Source organism: Sinohyriopsis cumingii, chromosome 16 (genome assembly GCF_028554795.1).
Source record: "Sinohyriopsis cumingii isolate HCF-2022 chromosome 16, ASM2855479v2, whole genome shotgun sequence".
NCBI lineage: Eukaryota > Metazoa > Mollusca > Bivalvia > Unionida > Unionidae > Sinohyriopsis > Sinohyriopsis cumingii.
The window spans coordinates 69,573,363-69,591,347 of record NC_142976.1 but is presented as its reverse complement, the minus strand read 5'-3'; the positions used below and the strand labels follow the sequence as shown (position 1 = coordinate 69,591,347).

At 39.7% G+C, this 17,985-nt stretch overlaps 1 protein-coding gene across 1 annotated transcript; it reads left to right on the top strand.

Moving 5' to 3' along the window:
- The first annotated feature begins 243 nt into the window (after positions 1–243).
- On the top strand, positions 244–1,182 carry LOC149780737 (uncharacterized). The gene has a single exon (XM_089936226.1). It carries the CDS (start codon positions 244–246, stop codon positions 1,180–1,182), a length of 939 nt encoding a protein of 312 aa, XP_089792352.1.
- The last annotated feature ends 16,803 nt before the right edge of the window (positions 1,183–17,985 follow it).

Sequence of the window (17,985 nt, the reverse complement as noted above, 5' to 3'; positions counted from 1 at the left end):
CAATTTGCCGATGACAGTGGAATTTGGAAAGCAGGCAACCCAGAAAACTAAACCAACATCAAACAAATACAACAAAGCCTAGATGAAATTGGTAACTGGGCTGACAACTGGAGATTTAAAATATCGGACACCAAAACAGTAGGAATGTTGTTTTCACCAACAAAAACTAAACAAGCAAAGTATCGCAAACTTTATCTACAAAACATACCAATACAATTTGTCAAAGAAACGTACTTCCTAGGAATGTTAATGAATGAGACCCTCACATGGCAGAAACATATTACAGAACTAACCAACAAATGCTCACACGACCTCAACCTACTAAGAAACATCAAGAAAACAAAATGGGGGGCTGATCAAACAAGAATGCTGATCCTCTATAAATCGCTAATCAGAGCTAAACTTGACTATGGCTGCCAAATATATGCGTCAGCTAACAATACTCTGCTCCAAAAACTAAACAGCATACAATACAAAGCACTCAGACTTTGTACCGGAGCCCTACCCAACATCTCAGTGGAAGAGCTACAGACATTAACAGGGGACCTACCATTACATCTGAGACGAGAGGAACAAATACTAAGATATGCCACCAGAAACTCAATCCATAACAACACCAACCCAACTAAACTTACGATCGAAAGATGTAATACCCCGTTCAACAAAAAACTTGTACCCCATCCACCAGCAGGCCAAAAAGTACATACACTCTGCAAAGAAATGGAACTGCCAGCAATCCAAGCAGAACAACACAAAATATGTGATTCCACCCCATGGAAAAACAATACCCCCAAAATCAATCTTATTGCCCAAACATTTGGATCCAAACTGCACAACCCTACAGGAATATTATCAGAAATACACAAGACCATCGAAGAAAACTACTCTAAACACCTTAAACTCTATACTGATGGTTCCAAATCCCAAGAACTAAAGAGAACGGCATCGGCAATAATAATACCCGAAAGCAGGATAACGCTCGGAGACAGACTTCCGGATGCATGCTCGATCTATACAGCAGAATTTTGGGCGATAAAAAAGGCACTCCAATGGATAAAAACTCAACCACATAAACAGTATGTTATCATAACAGACTCTCTAAGCGTATTAAAATCCCTAGAGACTGGTACAAAAAAAGGCAGAGGTAACATGCTGGAAGAAACACAAATGTCCATTCGATAGATTGAAGGAAAACAACACAGTGTTTAATTTTTATGGGTACCATCGCATATTCATCTAAAAGGAAACGACAAAGCAGACCAACTAGCAAAACTAAACCTTATGAACACCTCAGTAACACATCTTGACTATAGTGTACAAGAGATATACAGACAAATTAAAATTAAAATAAACAACAAATGGCAACAACTCTGGGAAAATACCAACAAGGACAGACAACTATTCCAACTGCAAAAAGAGGTCCTTAGAACCATCATAACATCTAAAGACATAAACATCGCTGACCTCCGTGTTATCAACAGATTAAAAACAGGAAAAACCTTACTTAAAATCAGCTTTGGAAAGTACCTCACCAAAGAAACAAACCAAAAATAAACTGTCCCCATTGTCCAAGAATAGAAACATTGGACCATGCTTTCAACACCTGCCCCAAATATCGCAATCAACGAAATAACTTCCACAACATAAACTAGGATCACCTACAACATACCCAAACATATTAAATAAGATACATAACAAAAATATTGAAAATACATACACAAATATAATATGGTTCCTGAAACAAATTGACAAATATGACAAAATTTAACAAAACAAAATAGAAATTATTGTACAAACAAACACACAAAACAAAGAAATCAAAACCAACACAACTAAGAAACAGGCTAATATATACAAACATAGGGGAAATTTTTTTAAAGAAAATAGACTAGCTGTCCTTGAAAAGTCTTAGTGACCCGAGCATTCGGCAAGGACAAATGTCTTAATCAAAATAGAATTAGTCAGAAAGTTAACACTAGATAAATAATTAGCCTAAAAATAGAAATAACTAAAACAGATTAATAAACCTAAACTTATGGAACAAAAAAGACCGGATGTCCTTGAAAAGTCCTATTTCCCGATTACTCGGCAAGAACGCCGGTCTCATCAAAATAAACATAGCTGGAAAAATAAACATCGTACAAATAACATAATTAAACAATAATAATAATAATAATAATAATAATAATAATAATAATAATAATAATGATAATAATAATAATAATAATAACAATAATAATAATAATAATAATAATAATAATAATAATATTATTATTATTATTATTATTATTATTATTATTATTATTATTATTAAATAAAGTATTAAAGAAGTATACATATAATAAATACCCAAACCAACTTAATCTAAAATAGGGCCAAATAAATCAAAATAATAATAGACCAAAAATAACAAATAACACAAGATTAATTACATCCACACCGAACTGGACTAAAGAGACAAGGTAAGATCTCTAGCCAAAAGACAAGTCCATATCATGCACCCCCACCCCTCACCCCCAAAATATTAAATAAATAAAAATTTAAAAAATTAAAATAAAATAAAATAAAATACAAAAAAAAAACATAATAATAATTTAAAAAAAGAATAATTCAGCATTAAACAACAAAAAACAAAAACAAAATTATTTTCTTCATTGTTCTTAAAGGTGTATACGAATATGTATGTCTGTTTATATATATCAATAACTCTCTTCTATTGCATGTCAGCATGTGCACTCCAAACTAACATAATAATAAACACATAGGTTTATAAGAACCAATTCGAACACAAGGAAATAGTAATATATGAGGTGGCCAAACCTCCGCCATCAGATCCGGTCGCACAAGGCGACAAAGATTGGCAATATTCAAACAAACCATCATTTAACCATAGGGCCCAATAAGAAATCAGAATATAAGGTGACAAAGCCCAGTCATCAGGCCCACCGCATAAGGCGGAAATAAAAGTATGTAATAACAGATGTACAGACCTCAAACTATCTAAAACACAACATCTTAAGCCCAACATTACATAAGTCTAACATTTTCACAAAACTAATAACACTTAGAGGCACAATGTAATTCCAAAACTCCATCAAGTAAATGAGAACAACGGCCTAATAACCAGAGAGACCAGTCGCAAACATCATACCGGACTACAAAATTGAAAGTCGAGTCGGAACGATAAACATCCCACCTCAACAACAGAAAGCAGAAAGAAGACAGAGAAGGAAGAAAAAGAAGACCGACATCGACTTTCAAATTGCCTTCTATTAACGAGGTTCTTCCTTTGGTTTATGAATTCCTCTTTTGACAAAAGCTCTATCCACAAAATCCTAATCTGAACCTTTGATTACCACCATCAAAATTCAAAACCAAAAAAATTAACATGATGCAAAATATATAGAGGGTACCTGATACCCAGCTGATTGGCACCTTTTCGGAAAAATAAAAGTACACCATGTACACAAAATTCCAATCTTTTGTTAAAAAATAATAAAGAAATTTATTCAACTCGAACAATTTGGAAAATTGCAAAAGTGGCTCACATATTATTGGCATCCGTCCGTCTACGGGAGACGATGACGTAGCCCCAAAGTAACCTTTTGTTTATCATTCTTTCTAGCTCCCTTTTCAGCTTGTTTAATTTTACTGTCTTCCTCTGCGTTTTGATCTCCCTGCCTGACAGCTAGACGACAGCTGGAGCGGTTGTTTGCACAGCTCTCCCAGTCGTTGACATTGATGTTTGCCGTGTTCATATCCTTCTTGCAAACATCTTTGTAGCGCAGATGTGGTCGTCCAGTTGGTCGTGCACCTTCTGCTAACTCCCCATATAACTGGTCCTTTGGAATGCGGCCTGGGTCCATTCTCTTGACATGGCCAAGCCAGCGAAGGTGCCTCTCGCTGAGAATGGAGAACATGCTGTTCATGTTGGCGTGTTCTAGAACGTCTGTGTTGGGTACTTTGTCCTGCCACTGGATGTGCAGAATGCACCGCAGACATCTCAGGTGGAAGCTGTTGAGATTTCTCTCGTGTCTTGCATAAATGGTCCGTGTTTCGCTGCTGTAGAGAAGTGAGCTGAGCACGCAGGCTTGGTAGACACGCAGTTTGGTCTTCTCGGTGAGGTTGGGGATGTTCCAGACCCTCTGGTTAAGTCTGGCTATCACTGCTACTGATTAGGCAATCCTGCCGTTCACCTCAGAATCAATGGAGAGTGAGCTGGAGATGTTGGATCCGAGGTATGTGAAGTTCTCGACAACTTCCAAGTTGTACCCATCGATGGTGACAGATGGAGGGGAGTCTGCGTCCTGCGCCATGACGTTCGTTTTCTTTAAACTGATGGTCAGTCCAAATTCCTTACAAGCGTGGGAGAGGTTGCATACCAGCTGCTGAAGTCCATCTTCCGTGTGTGATGTCAAGGCTGCATCGTCGGCAAAGAGCAAATCATGGATGAGTAACTCTGTGACTTAAGTCTTAGCACGGAGACGGGTGATGTTGAACAGCTTGCCGTCAGCCCTGGTATGGATGTACACTCCCTCGCTGAAGTCTTTGAATGCGTACTGGAGAAGCATGGAGAAGAAGATGGCAAAGAGCTTCGGCGCAAGGACACATCCTTGTTTGACTCCGCTAATGACTGGAAAGGCTTCCGATGTTGCGCCATTGAATCACACTGTGCTCGTGGAACGACATGAGGACAGCAAGCAGACGTGGGGGTGGGCTGCCGGTCTTCTGCAGGAGTCTGAAGAGTCCACTCCGACTAACCCGGTCGAATGCCATCGTCAGGTTTATGAAGGCAATGTAGAGGGGCATCTGCTGCTCGCGACACTTCTACAGCAGCTGACATAGTGAGAAGATCATGTCTACAGTTGACCTGCCGGCTCGAAATCCACACTGGCACTCTGGGTAGACGCGGGAGGCTAGGATCTGTAAGCGCGCCAAGGCAACACGGGCGAAAGCCTTTCCGATGATGATGAGGAGGGAGATGTCTCGGTAGTTGTTGCAGTCACTACATGTCCTGTGGAATGTATCCCTGTTCCCAGCAGAGGCAGAGGAGTATGTGTAGGGGCTGGAGCAGTGCTGGTTTTCCGCTCTTGAGGACTTCAGGGGGAATGCCCTCGCTTCCAGGAGCCTTCCCACAGACAAGGCAATCGATGGTTTTTCCTAGCTCGTCCAGGGTGGGCTGTGTGTCTACCTTCTCCATGACAGGCAGGTCTGGAATGGCGTCCAAGGCAGTGTCAGTGACATTGTTTTGGGTTGCATATAGCTCGAGATAGTGCTCAACCCATCGCTACAGTTATTTCCCCTGGTCTGTGATGACTTCGCCCGTCTTGGACTTGAGGGGGCGGTCGTGTGGCTGGGGGTGGGTGCATGTCGCCTTCTTGATACCCTCGTACATTCCTCTTGCATCCCCGGTGTCGGCAGCTTCTGTATACTGTTGCAAAGGTTCAGCCAATAGGTGTTGGCACAGCGGCGGGCAGTCTTCTGGGAGTTGTTCCTTGCAATCCTGAGGGCTTGTAGTGTTCTGGGGCTAGGTGCAGCCTTGTATGCCAAGAAGTCTTTCCTCTTTGCCTCAGTCACGAGCTCCATCTCCTCCCAGCATGCCTCATACCAGTCGACATTCTTTCGCTCCGTCTTCCCGTAAGCTGTGATGGCTGAATTGTACACAGAGTCACGGATATGGGACCACTTGGAGTCAATGGTGTCATCAGGTGTCACTTTGGTGAGGGATTCCTGCAGTTTGCTAATGAACTGCTGTGTTTTTGCTGCGTTGCTTGCATAGCAGGTGTTGATGCGTGAGTGACCCTTCTTCTTGGCGTGGTGCAGCTTCTTGGCTCATATTCTCACCTTGCTGGCCACGAGGGAATGGTCCGTGTCGCAGTCGGCACTGTGATAGCCGCGGGTGAAAAGGACACTGGCCAGTTCTGCACGCCTGGTGATGAAGAGGTCTCGCTGGTCCCAGTGACGTGAACGTGGGTGTCCTGGTGGATCTCCTTGCATTTGAAGAAAGTGTTGGTCACACATAGGCTGTGGTAGCAGCACATCTCCAGCAGTCGCTGACCATTCTCGTTGATCTTGCCCTTTCCGTAGAAGCCGAGACAGGTGGACCAGGCCTCATGGTCAGCTCCCACTCTAGCATTGAAGTCTTCTAGCAAGTAAAGGCCTTCATTGTTGGGGATACTAGATATTGCCTGATCCAGAGCCTCATAAAACTTGTCTTTTTCATCGTGGGTGAAGCAGAGGGTTGGGGCATACACGCTGGGGATGTCGACCGGGCCTAAGGATGTTGACAGCCGGAGGGCAAGGATTCTCTCAGTACCTGATGATATAGGTTCAATGAAGGCGATTAGCGTGTTCTTTACGGCAAAGCCTACACCATGCAGCCTAGGTTCATCCGAGGGCTTCCCCTGCCAAAATAACGTGTAGTTGGCCTCCCTGATGGTGTCACTGTCAGCCAGTCGGGTCTTCTGGAGGCAGGCAACGTCAATGTTCAGTTGGGAGAGTTCTCTGTCAACGACGGCAGTCTTCCGTGAATCGTCCAGCTGCTGTAGGTCAGCGGTCAATCCAGGACACATGGTCCTGATGTTCCAGGTTGCAAAAGGAAGAGTTGGAATCTTCTTATTTCTTCTTGTAGTCTTTCCTGGTGCCGAGTTTTGTGGCCCACTTGTCGAGATGGTTCTCTAAGCTTCACGCACCCAGTGAAGCAGGCAGGCCATGGCGGGCAGCACCTTACTGACTGGGGGCTGCCCATCTTGAGGCGGACGGTAGCTGTCCAGTGAGACCTGGTGATCTCTCCCACCGTCAGAAGTAACCTCTGGCGCCAAGCTCTACGCCAATCGAGTTTTGACTTAGAACCGGTAAACTGCTACTTCTCGTGTTGTGCCGACGCCGTACGACGACGCTGGAGTGTCCTCTCCAGTGGAGCTATGAAGCCTGGACAGGGTGGTATGGAGAATCAACTGTTGTCCATGCAGCCGATTTCCCCTCTCCACGTAGCTGGTGGGCCCAAGGGAACGACGAATGCCGATACAGCTTGGCACCAACGTCGTCGCAGGAGTTGCCGGAATGACGTTGAAGTCAATGTCAGACCGCCTTAGGGACTCCGTCTCCGGATTTTCTGTCGGGGTTTACTCCCTTAGCCTTTCCCATGAGTGGGTATAGCCACAAGGCAGCAGAGGTTTGGAATCGGAGTTTTCCTTCTCCTAGATGAGCTACCATCCAAGGTTTACGAGTCCCATCTACCCGAAGCAGCTGGTTTTAAGGCGCTAGTGGCCCGCTTTCACCCCTTCTCCTTTTAGTGGAAAACGTGGTCTGCCGGACTTCAAATCTAAGCCACTCGCGAAGGCCAGGAGCTGGATTTTAGTTGACAGAGGCAATCAGAGACGCAAGCCGTATGGGGCATTTCTGGAGGATTGGGCTCTTGTCTCCCACTCCCACCCCAGGCAATGTCAACCTTAGACCACAAGGCTCACACATTATTGGGAAAGTAAGTGTCCAGTAGTAAAACTGGACGAAAATTTGGTCGTACGAGTCCCAGCGTTCCAGGGCGTATTAGCATCAAATAGCTCACAACGTCACAGGGGTCTCTTTCCTCTTTGCCTCGCCTAGATATGTCCATAATCTCAAAATTAAGGAGTGCGACATTGTACATCAAAACGGGGCTGTGGTGGCACAATACCCACAGACCCGACTAATTAAGAATCCTGACCTTCAGGACTCAACCGGTCGCGCAAGCACTAGCTGCGCAGGCGACCTAAATTTATTATCATCGTAGCCATTGACAGTCTGCATCGAACGTAGTAGGAGCAACACATAAAGAAAAACAAGAGCTAGCGATGGATCTTATCCCCACCCCTGCAAGAGATGTCTTGAGAAGTTTGGGACTTAGATTGGCCATAGGATGGAGCTTACGAGCCCAAGCAAAGAAAACAACACTTTTGCTAATATGGGAAAAAGAAACGCCACATAGAGAAGAAGATTCAACTCAAACAGGCGAAATAGATACGGGAACGATAGATACTGTAATAGATATCCACAACCTGATCAAACGTATCCACGTTGGCCAATACAGCAAAGACTAGACCCCCCCTAGAAGAGTTGGGCAAAGACGGCCCCCCCCCCCCTTACAAAGAGTTGAGCCACCACAGCCTAAACCGCCGGTTCAGTCAGCACCACAAAGGCGACGTGAAAATAACAATGAGATGAGGAGAAAACTTACACCCATTCTACCTCCACCGCCACCACCACCAGTTCCACAAGTTAAGGAAAGACCGCAGAGCCATCTCAATCAGAGGGGTACAATATACCAACTGTTCAGTCATGGTTGCTCGCATGATTGCCCACCATTCGTGCATGACACTTCCAGACCCAGAATCCTGGTTACTGACATTGAGCGGAATCCATGTTTCAGCGCAGCAAATGGAATCCCCGGCCCACTTAAAGCAACAGGTCATGTACGAATATGGGCAACCATCGGTGATATCCACTGTGGAAACCGATTATATACCATGAGGTTTTCTATTTGGCTTGAAAACCATTTCGATAAAATCTCTATGTTTACACTAACTTGATTCATTGGATTGCCACGTCAAAGCTTAAAAACTGTCTAAGACCTGATAGTGATCAAACTTTTTTTTTATTATGTACGCTAAGTACTAGAATTAGATAGAATTGATAAGAAGTAGGAAATTTTTACAAATTGTTGGATTTGATTTAATTGCACAGGTCGCTAGCACATTATTTTTATTTTTATTGTCCTTTAGATAAATTGGACTTAATTTGAAGTAAGTACGGGCTGACGTTTTTGAGAGTACACAACATCCATGGCTGACTTTCCGAGTTCATTTCCTCCTGACCTAGCTCGGACATCGTACCATAACGGAATGTGGAACCATTTCCATCCATAAGAAAACCAAGTGTCCTAATGTGACGTCATCGCTGCCGACCAATCGTAGTGAACGTTACATACTGCTTGGGTTGACACCTGGTGCGTTCAATCGCAACTGAGATCCAATCCTTTTTCATGAGTGCGTGTTGGATTCATTCCAACTCATGACGGACCTACATTCAGGTTGTTAGGGACTAATTAGTCCCACGATCTGATGGCCAAATGAATTAGTATTCATTGAACACATAAATGCCTGGGGGATGAGGCACTAATTCCTTCCCCCAGGAGTAATTAAAAATCCAGCTGTGCTGGAAAAAAAGGTCGAACATGCCCAAACGGGCGAAACTGACTTTAATTCAATTCAACAAGTCATTGACTCAATACGCAAATGCAATGGAGACCTAAAACCTCCTGAAAAACATCAGAGGTCTAAAGTGAGGTGCAGACCAATACACACTCGTAACGCTCTACGGGGCCTTAATTAGGTCCAAGCTGGATTATCGATGCCAGATTTACGCCTCGGCCAAACACTCACTCCTCAAACACCTCGACGTAATCAAAGCCAAAGCGTTGCGTATATGTACAGGTACACTAAAAACACCTCCAAAGAAGAACTTCACATCCTTACAGGCGAAACATCGTTAACATTGAGAGAAAAAAAGAATTAACACTAAGATATGCAGCTAGAGTCTCCATACACAACCCCAGCAATCCCAGAAGGGAAATCATTAACAAATGCAACATCCCATTTGGAGCAGTTTCTGAATATCCTGGAGCATGGAAATTCGATAGGTGGCAACCTGATTATTCTTGGAGATTTCAACTTTCACTATGACTGTCCCGGAAACCCAAACACATCAAAACTCTTAGATTCCATTGATGTTTTCAACCTCAAACAGTCAGTTAACCAACCCACCCATAAACATGGTCACATTTTAGACTGGATTCTTCATAGACCTGATGATAACATTTTACCGTCCTCCCTGGTATCCCATGAACTTGCATCAGATCACCTCTGCATTATATGCCATCTTGACGTATCAGTCCCTAACCCTCCAACTGTATCTGCTACTAAGAGAAACCTCTGTATGATAAATAGAACCAAACTAATGCATGACATCCAAGCAGACCTAACAACTTGCTTACCTCCTACCGCAGAACAACTCGATAGCTGCACGCGTTCTTTGCTCGACAAACATGTCTCAGCTACCAAGTGCAGAGCATCAATTCAAAAGTGTTCTCCATGGTATAGCAGTGTTAGGGACCAGCTTCGCACTGCTAAAAGAGACCGCCGTAAGGCTGAAAGGCTTTGGCTTTCCACCAGACTCACTATTCATAAGCAAATCTATGAAGTCGCTAAGAAGAATGTCACAGATATAGTCCATGCAGAAAAATCAGCCCACTACACTACTAAGATCATGGAAAGTTTAAGCTGCAAAGGGCTCTTCAAGATTACTAACAAGCTAATGTCAAGGAACAAATCTACACCACTTCCAACTACCTTCTCTCCAGTCAGCCTTCCGGACATGTTTCAAATTTCTTCCGTGACAAAGTACAAACCATTAGAGATAAGCTTGACACCACAATTTCAATTGACTTGTCGTCACCATACAGCTGGGATACAGAATTTGAGCGGCAACCATTAGCAGCATTTGAACCTGTCTCTATGGATTTCGTACGTACAATCCTGATGAAGAATGTACCAAAGTCATGTGAACTCGATCCAAATCCAACATCACTGCTGCTTGAGTGCTTAGATCCAGTATTGCCTTCACTAACTGATGTTATTAATACCTCTCTCTCATCAGGGGAATTCCCATCATTTTTCAAAACTGCCATTGTAAAGCCTCTGCTGAAGAAACCAACACTAGACCATACCGATTTAAAGAAGTACATCCCAGTTTATAATCTCCCATTCATATCAAAAATCTTAGAAAAGGTTGTTCTATCCCAGCTTGTATCTCATCTGAATTCAAACAGTCTTTTTTTAGCAATGTACAATCTGCATATCACCCTTGCCACAGTACTGAAACTACTCTTCTAAAAGTAGTTAATGACATTCTCTCTGCTTTGGATAGCGGAAAGATTACAGTCCTCACCCTCCTTGATTTGTCTGCAGCATTTGACACAATAGACCATGATACATTACTTCACCGTCTCCAGAATGTATTTGGCATTCATGATGCAGCCTTACTGTGGTTCAAGTCCTACTTGGTCAACAGGACACAAATTGTATCTGCAAATGGAATACACTCCAGCCCAGTTGATCTATGTTGTGGTGTTCCACAGGGGTCTGTTCTTGGACCTGTCCTCTTCATTCTATACACTCAGCCGCTCTCAAGTGTCATAGATAATCATCCAGTGTCTCACCAGTTGTACGCTGATGACACTCAAATATACAAATCCAGCCACCCAACTGAAGTTCATGCTACCATCCAAGGTGTAGAGAGGTGCATTTCTGATGTTAAATCATGGATGACATGTAACAAACTGCAGATGAATGATGATAAAACTGAGGCCATTCTGATCACAACACAAAGACTTTCTCATTCACATCCTTTACCTCAAACAATACATATCAGCAACACCAACATTAAATTCACATAATCAGTACGAAACCTAGGTGTTACTCTGGACAGTACTCTCATATTGCACCAACATGTCATGAACATGTGCAAGGCTGCATATCTTGAGCTGAGTCGCATCAGCTCAATTCGCAAATATCTTTCAGTTGATGCCACTAAAACACTTGTGTGTTCATTAGTACTTTCAATACTGGACTATTGTAACTCAATTCTGTCTGGTTCATCTCAATATCTGCTCCAGAAACTTCAAAAAGTTCAAAACACAGCTGCTCGGATAATACTTACAGTACCACGATCAGAGCACACCTCCCCGCTGATCTGTACCCTACACTGGCTATCCATTCGATCCAGAATCAAACACAAAATTTGTTCTCTGTGCTACGTTTCACTGTCGGACTCTAGTCCAACATACCTATCCGACCTCACCCATGTGTACACACCAGCAAGATACTTACGCTCCTCTTCTGACAATCGTATACTCATTATTCCACTATGAAAACAAAGTCATATGGACAGCGTTCTTTTGCATACCAGGGCCCAGCAACGTGGAATGAATTGCCCACTGAACTTAGACACAAAGACACAGTGATCGCATTCAAGAGGGCTCTCAAAACTCACTTATTTCGACAGCAAGAACAAACTTAAAGACCTAATAATATTTCCTACCTGAAATAGTCTCAGCATGTTTTGTATTTTTAAATGTTTTTCTAATTTCATGGTGTTTGTTTTTGTAATAATATTATTATATGTTTTTTTATCTTATAGGTGTTGTTTAATGTTGTAAAGCGCTTAGAGCTTCTAAAGACTGGGCGCTATACAAAGTCCTCATTATGATTATTATTATTATTATTATTATTATTATTATTATTATTATTATTGAACAGGCAAAGGAACGTGAACTTTTTTAAAACAAAAGTTGAACTTCCCATCAGGCAATATTAGAATGTATATTTTAGGTGAGGTACCCTTGGAACCCTCTCACACATAATCAACGTTATCGCGCTATATTCGTTTGACTTTTTATTGTATCGTAATCACTTTTGTACGATGCAGTACATGTTTTTCCTTACAGCCATTAGGAACTTTGCCAAGTGGGGTTCTACGAGATTGAAGAATATAAAAAGCAATGCTCATTTTTACAAAACCTACGTTTGAGCATCCCGTCGTTGGATTATCGGCTGAATTGGACTGAGAATTAGATTCATCGAGAGAGACTGCTGTATTTTCGGCTGACAGTCCGTTTTCTAGTCATGTTCTAATTAATTAAAAAAAAAAATTCTATAAATAAAACGACTTTGTATACTCTAAATATTTAAATATCTCTTACAAAATAGTGCGAAACAAACTGCTATTGATCTATAATTGTTTGCAAAATTAGCTACTATAATTACTTTACAGTTTGAGTTGAGAATTTAAAAAATATTAGGAAAGTTTCAATCTAAGCAAGCACCCCTTGAACGGTGTGAAATAATAATACACAAGTCTAGTCGACTATCCTGCGCATTAATTGGAAAATAAATAATTGTTGGGAGTTTGAATGAATGTAAATAAGGACATAAACACTTCTTCGATAGCACATGCTTATGATAAAGAAAATCTTTCTTCTCTCATCGTCGTAATTTATCTAATTCGTAAAATGTGCATTTCGTGATTTCATATTTTGTCAGCTGAAACCAACTTTATATACAAACATTAGAGATAATTAACCCAACAAATTTCGTTTTAAGTGTGGAAAAAAGCGCGTAATGTTTATTGAGCTAAAAAGGTACTCATTTTAAGAACTCGCCTCTGTGGGCTCTCTTCTCAGCACTATTGAACACAAAAGCATAAAAATCCCAGGATGCCAGTTGCATCTAAATCACAAAAACATGCATACTTATTGCATATTGGGGTGTACAGCCGTTTGAAAGAAGGAAACAGCCGCTACTTGGACGAATATATTCAAGTCTCAACTGAAGGCTGGAATTCCTTATTTATATGCAAAATAATTAAAGTGCGGATAAATTACATCCCTATATGTCACCCTGTAGTGCAAATGTTTTGAGCTGCAAATTGAAACCCAGTTTCGCTTATAGAGCATAAGATTTCAATTATCTGTACGCTTACATTGCAGTAATAAAATTAAATCAAAATCTGTTTGAAAAGAGATACAAATCTAAGTTATATTTTGGTATTACACGATTATTCCGGTAATTACTTTTATTCCGGTATTTATTCCAATAAATACGCTGATTCCGGTTAATCTATTGACCGGTGCTTCGTATGCTATTTAAGTGTGAAGTTTGTGATAGAAGGTCTAGTCAACATAAACATTAGAAGGTGTACATGATGATACATTGTGGCGAAACGCCATATAAATGCGAATTTTGTGACAAGATGGCTTAGACAGAGTGAATGTTTGAAGGAGCACACGATGATACATACTGAAGAAACGCCATTTAAATGTGAATTGTGTGACAAGAGGTTTAGACAGAGTGAATGTTTGAAGATGCACACTATGATACATACTGAAGAAGAACCATTTAAGTGTGAAGTTTGTGAAAAAAGCTTTACAGAGAGAACGTCTCTGAAGCTACACATGAGGATACTACATATGAGGATACATACTAGAGAAGAGCCATTTAAATGTAAATTTTGCTATAAAATATTTAGTAGCAGTAAACCTCTGAATGCGCACATGATGATACATACTGGAGAAAAGCCACTTAAGTGTCAATATTGTGTTAAGAGGTTTAGACAGAGTGATAGTTTGAAGGTGCACATGAGAAGACATACTGGAGAAGGCGCATTTAAATGTGAAGTATGCGATAAAAGGTTAAGTCGAAAGGTAGGCCTGAAGAGGCACATGAGAATACATACTGGAGAAAAACCTTTTAATTGTAAAGTTTGTGATGAAAGCTTTACACAGAGGAAGTCTTTGACGGTCCACATGAGGATACATACTGGAGAAATATCATTTAAGTGTGAAGTTTGTGAAAAACGCTTTACAGAGAAAACGTCTCTGAAGCTACACATGAGGATACTACACAGGATAATAAATACTGAAGAACAGTCATTTAAATGTGAATTTTGTTATAAAATGTTTAGTAGCAGTGAATCTCTGAATGAACACAAGATGATACATACCGAAGAAAAGCCATTTAAATGTGGATTTTGTGATACAATGTTTAGTAGCAGTAAACCTCTGAATGCACACATGATGATACATACTGGAGAAAAGCCATTTAAATGTGGATTTTGTGATAAGATGTTTAGACAGAATGAAAGTTTGATGGCACACATGAGGATACATACTGGAGAAAACCCATTTAAATGTGAAGTATGTGATAAAAGTTTTAGTTTGAATGGAAATCTGAAGAAGCACATGAGGATACATACTGGAGATAAACCATTTAATTGTGAAGTATGTGATAAAAGGTTTAGTATGAACGGAAGTCTGAAGAGACACATGAGGATACATACTGGAGAAAAACCGTTGTAAAGTATGTGATGATAGCTTTGAAGAAGTCTTTGAAGGATACATTTTGGAGAAAAGCAATTTAAGTGTGAAGTATGTGATTAAAGGTTTAGTGAGAATGGAAGTCTGAAGAATCATGTGATGGTACATACTGGAGACCAGCTTCAGGTGTGAAGGTTTTAATGAAATGTTTCTTGTTAGTAAAGCTATTAATAATCACATGATGATACATACTGGAGACAAAGCACTGAAGTGTGCATCTTTAGTTGGAATGGAAATCTGATGAAACACATGAGGATACTTACTGGAGAAAAGCCATTTGAAGTTTGTGATGAAAAGTTTAGTAGGAATTAACTGATAAAAATGCACATGGGGATACTGTTATGTATATCTGATTTAATTTATATTTGATTTAATTTAATTGTTTGTTTGTTAATTGTATAAAAAAATTATTCCATTACATGCTATTGTAATTTAACTTTATTTACTAGAGTTGACATTGTCCAGAAATTCAGTTCAGTTTTATGTGTTTTTCGTAAACAGATAATGATATAAACTTTTATCTAATGCTGACCAAGTTCTTGACCTTGATTCAGAATCATTGAGAATTGAAGTAAACAACTTTTTTTGAATATTTTTGTTTCTTTCTTTCCAGAGTAAAAATCATTAGTTTTAGTCAAGGCCATACTGGGAGTATGTGATGTTGGCATATAAAAAACTTCTTTGTTGTTCTAGAAGGGTGATCATGTGACCCTTGTATGGGAATCTGTTTGCTATAGAGAATTTGGGTGGTAGGGTTTTAAACCATTGACACTTAAAGTTGTTTTGTTGTGACCAGTTTGAGTTGAATTTTTAATTTTTCTTCAAATTATTTGGATTCCAAGAGATTATTTTTCCCTGGAAATACTTGTGCTCTAAAGTAATTTTGGACAAGGACAGTTATCAAAATTTACACAGAATTCAAACACTGGAATATTATTTTCTGTGATTCAACAAAGAATTGTTGACACATCAAAGATGACGCTGACCACAGCATACATCATCGCCTTCCATTCTGGATTTGAACTCAAATTCATTAGGACATTTTATTACTAGGACTTTTATTTTTTAATTCTTGGATTATTTTCTGGTTTGATTCGTTGAACCGTAAGTTCTTTTTCTCATTTTTACCTTGTTTTTCTAGATAAATAAACTATTTGTTCTTCACTCTTTTTTTGTTTCATTTTGTAAGAGCCTAAACGTAACAATACATTCTAAAGAAAAATTATTCAAGTGTGACATTTGTGATGAAATGCTTTGTCAGTGGACAGCTGAAAGAACATATGATGGAGGGGAAAAAATTAAGTGAAATTTGTAACAAAATGTTTAGTATGAGTAGATATCTGAAATAAAATTTGAGTACACATGCTGGAGAAAAAGCATTGAAATGTGAAGTTTGTGATAAAATGTCTAGTTAGAATGGAAATTTGAAAAAGCTTATGACAGTACATACTGGAGAAAACCATTGCAGTTTGAATTATGTGATACACCAGACAATGTTACAAATGAGGGGATATATATATATATATACAAACTTTAGTATTAATTTCTTTCCAGATTTAGTGATAATTATATCACTACATACAGAGAGTGATATTGTCGTAGAGTAGGTAGAAGGAATGAGGTTTTGAAACTTCTTCTGGAATTGTTTTTTAAATGACAACAGGAGAACTGAAAGTACAGAAAAATTCAAGCCATCAAAATGATATCCTTATTTTATAAAAGAAAATTCTCCTTTGGCTAGTAACTCAGTCATGTTTCATTGAAATTTTAATAATGTTGTGAAACTTTGTGTAAATCATGGGTATTTTAAAAGATAAACTTCTCATAGATATCAATATAGGAATTCAAATAATGATCATGGAGTGTTTATCTATGTGTACATTTTATATAATCATATAACTGTGTTATAATCATAATACTACTACTTCTATTTCTTCTTCTTTCGTAATGTCAGCAGATTTCATGAACCGAACACTGGAGTTTATTTATGTATCATGTATTTTTTAAAATTACCCTCTATCCTGAATCACTTGTCAGAAAATGCAGTCAGTGTACATGGATAAGAAGATATGGATATATGAATTCTTGTGAATTAAATATTTTTTGTAACTTACATGAACTGTAAAAAGTACATTTTGAAGTGTTTATAAGGGTTTAAAATGATAATGTGATCTTTTTATATTCAGTCACAATGTTATAATATATCCATGTTAAATGAATAAATTTCCTTGTACAAAAATCAAACATAAAAATACACAAGTTATGATACACATTTAGTGACTTTATCATATGAATGCTGTTGAGAGTGATGTTTTAAATGTGGGCCCCAAGTGGTCCAAAGTGCTCACCTTTACCAATCACTGCAATCTCACCTCTGTCTCATAGGCCAGTGTGGGTATGTGAGAATGCTGCCAGTAGCTTCCCATGTGTTGGTGGTTCTTACCAGGGTCTACCCCATGTTCTTCCTCCATCAGTTACACTGGCTGCCATATGTGAAGTGTCAAATTTTGAATTACAGAAAATGTTAAAGTTGAATGCATTGAGCAATTAAAGTTTTATCGCAGTTAAGCCAGAAAAGTCTTTGTGAAGGGTCACTTTGACCTTTCTTTGTTCATCTCCCCCCATATCAGTATAAACTTCAAAAGAATAGCATTCTGACCCAGTGAAATTGACCGAGGTATCTTAACACGGTCCTTAGAAAGTAAACATTTGAGCTACCAACCCTGACCACTTGGTAGGAACCTATGTCCACTTATAATATTTTCAAAGGGAAATTGTCATGCGCTGTTGTACACAGATTCTGAGCTGTCTAAATCTGATCAAAGGAATTATTTCTTTGGGAAAGATTGGGGACCACCGCCTACGCTTGGGTAGAATAAATTAGAGTGTACACTTTAGAGCAATCTGACTTTAAAGTGACAACCCTAGTCAAAATTCTTTAGTCTGAAGATTTCCTAGAAGAAACTTAGTTGGCTTAGTAGAAGCATAAAAGTGGTTAGTGCTTTCCTCGTGAAACA

Bases quoted from the DNA above. Each gene is read 5' to 3' on its own strand.
- LOC149780737 (XM_089936226.1), top strand. From the start codon at position 244: ATGTTAATGAATGAGACCCTCACATGGCAGAAACATATTACAGAACTA.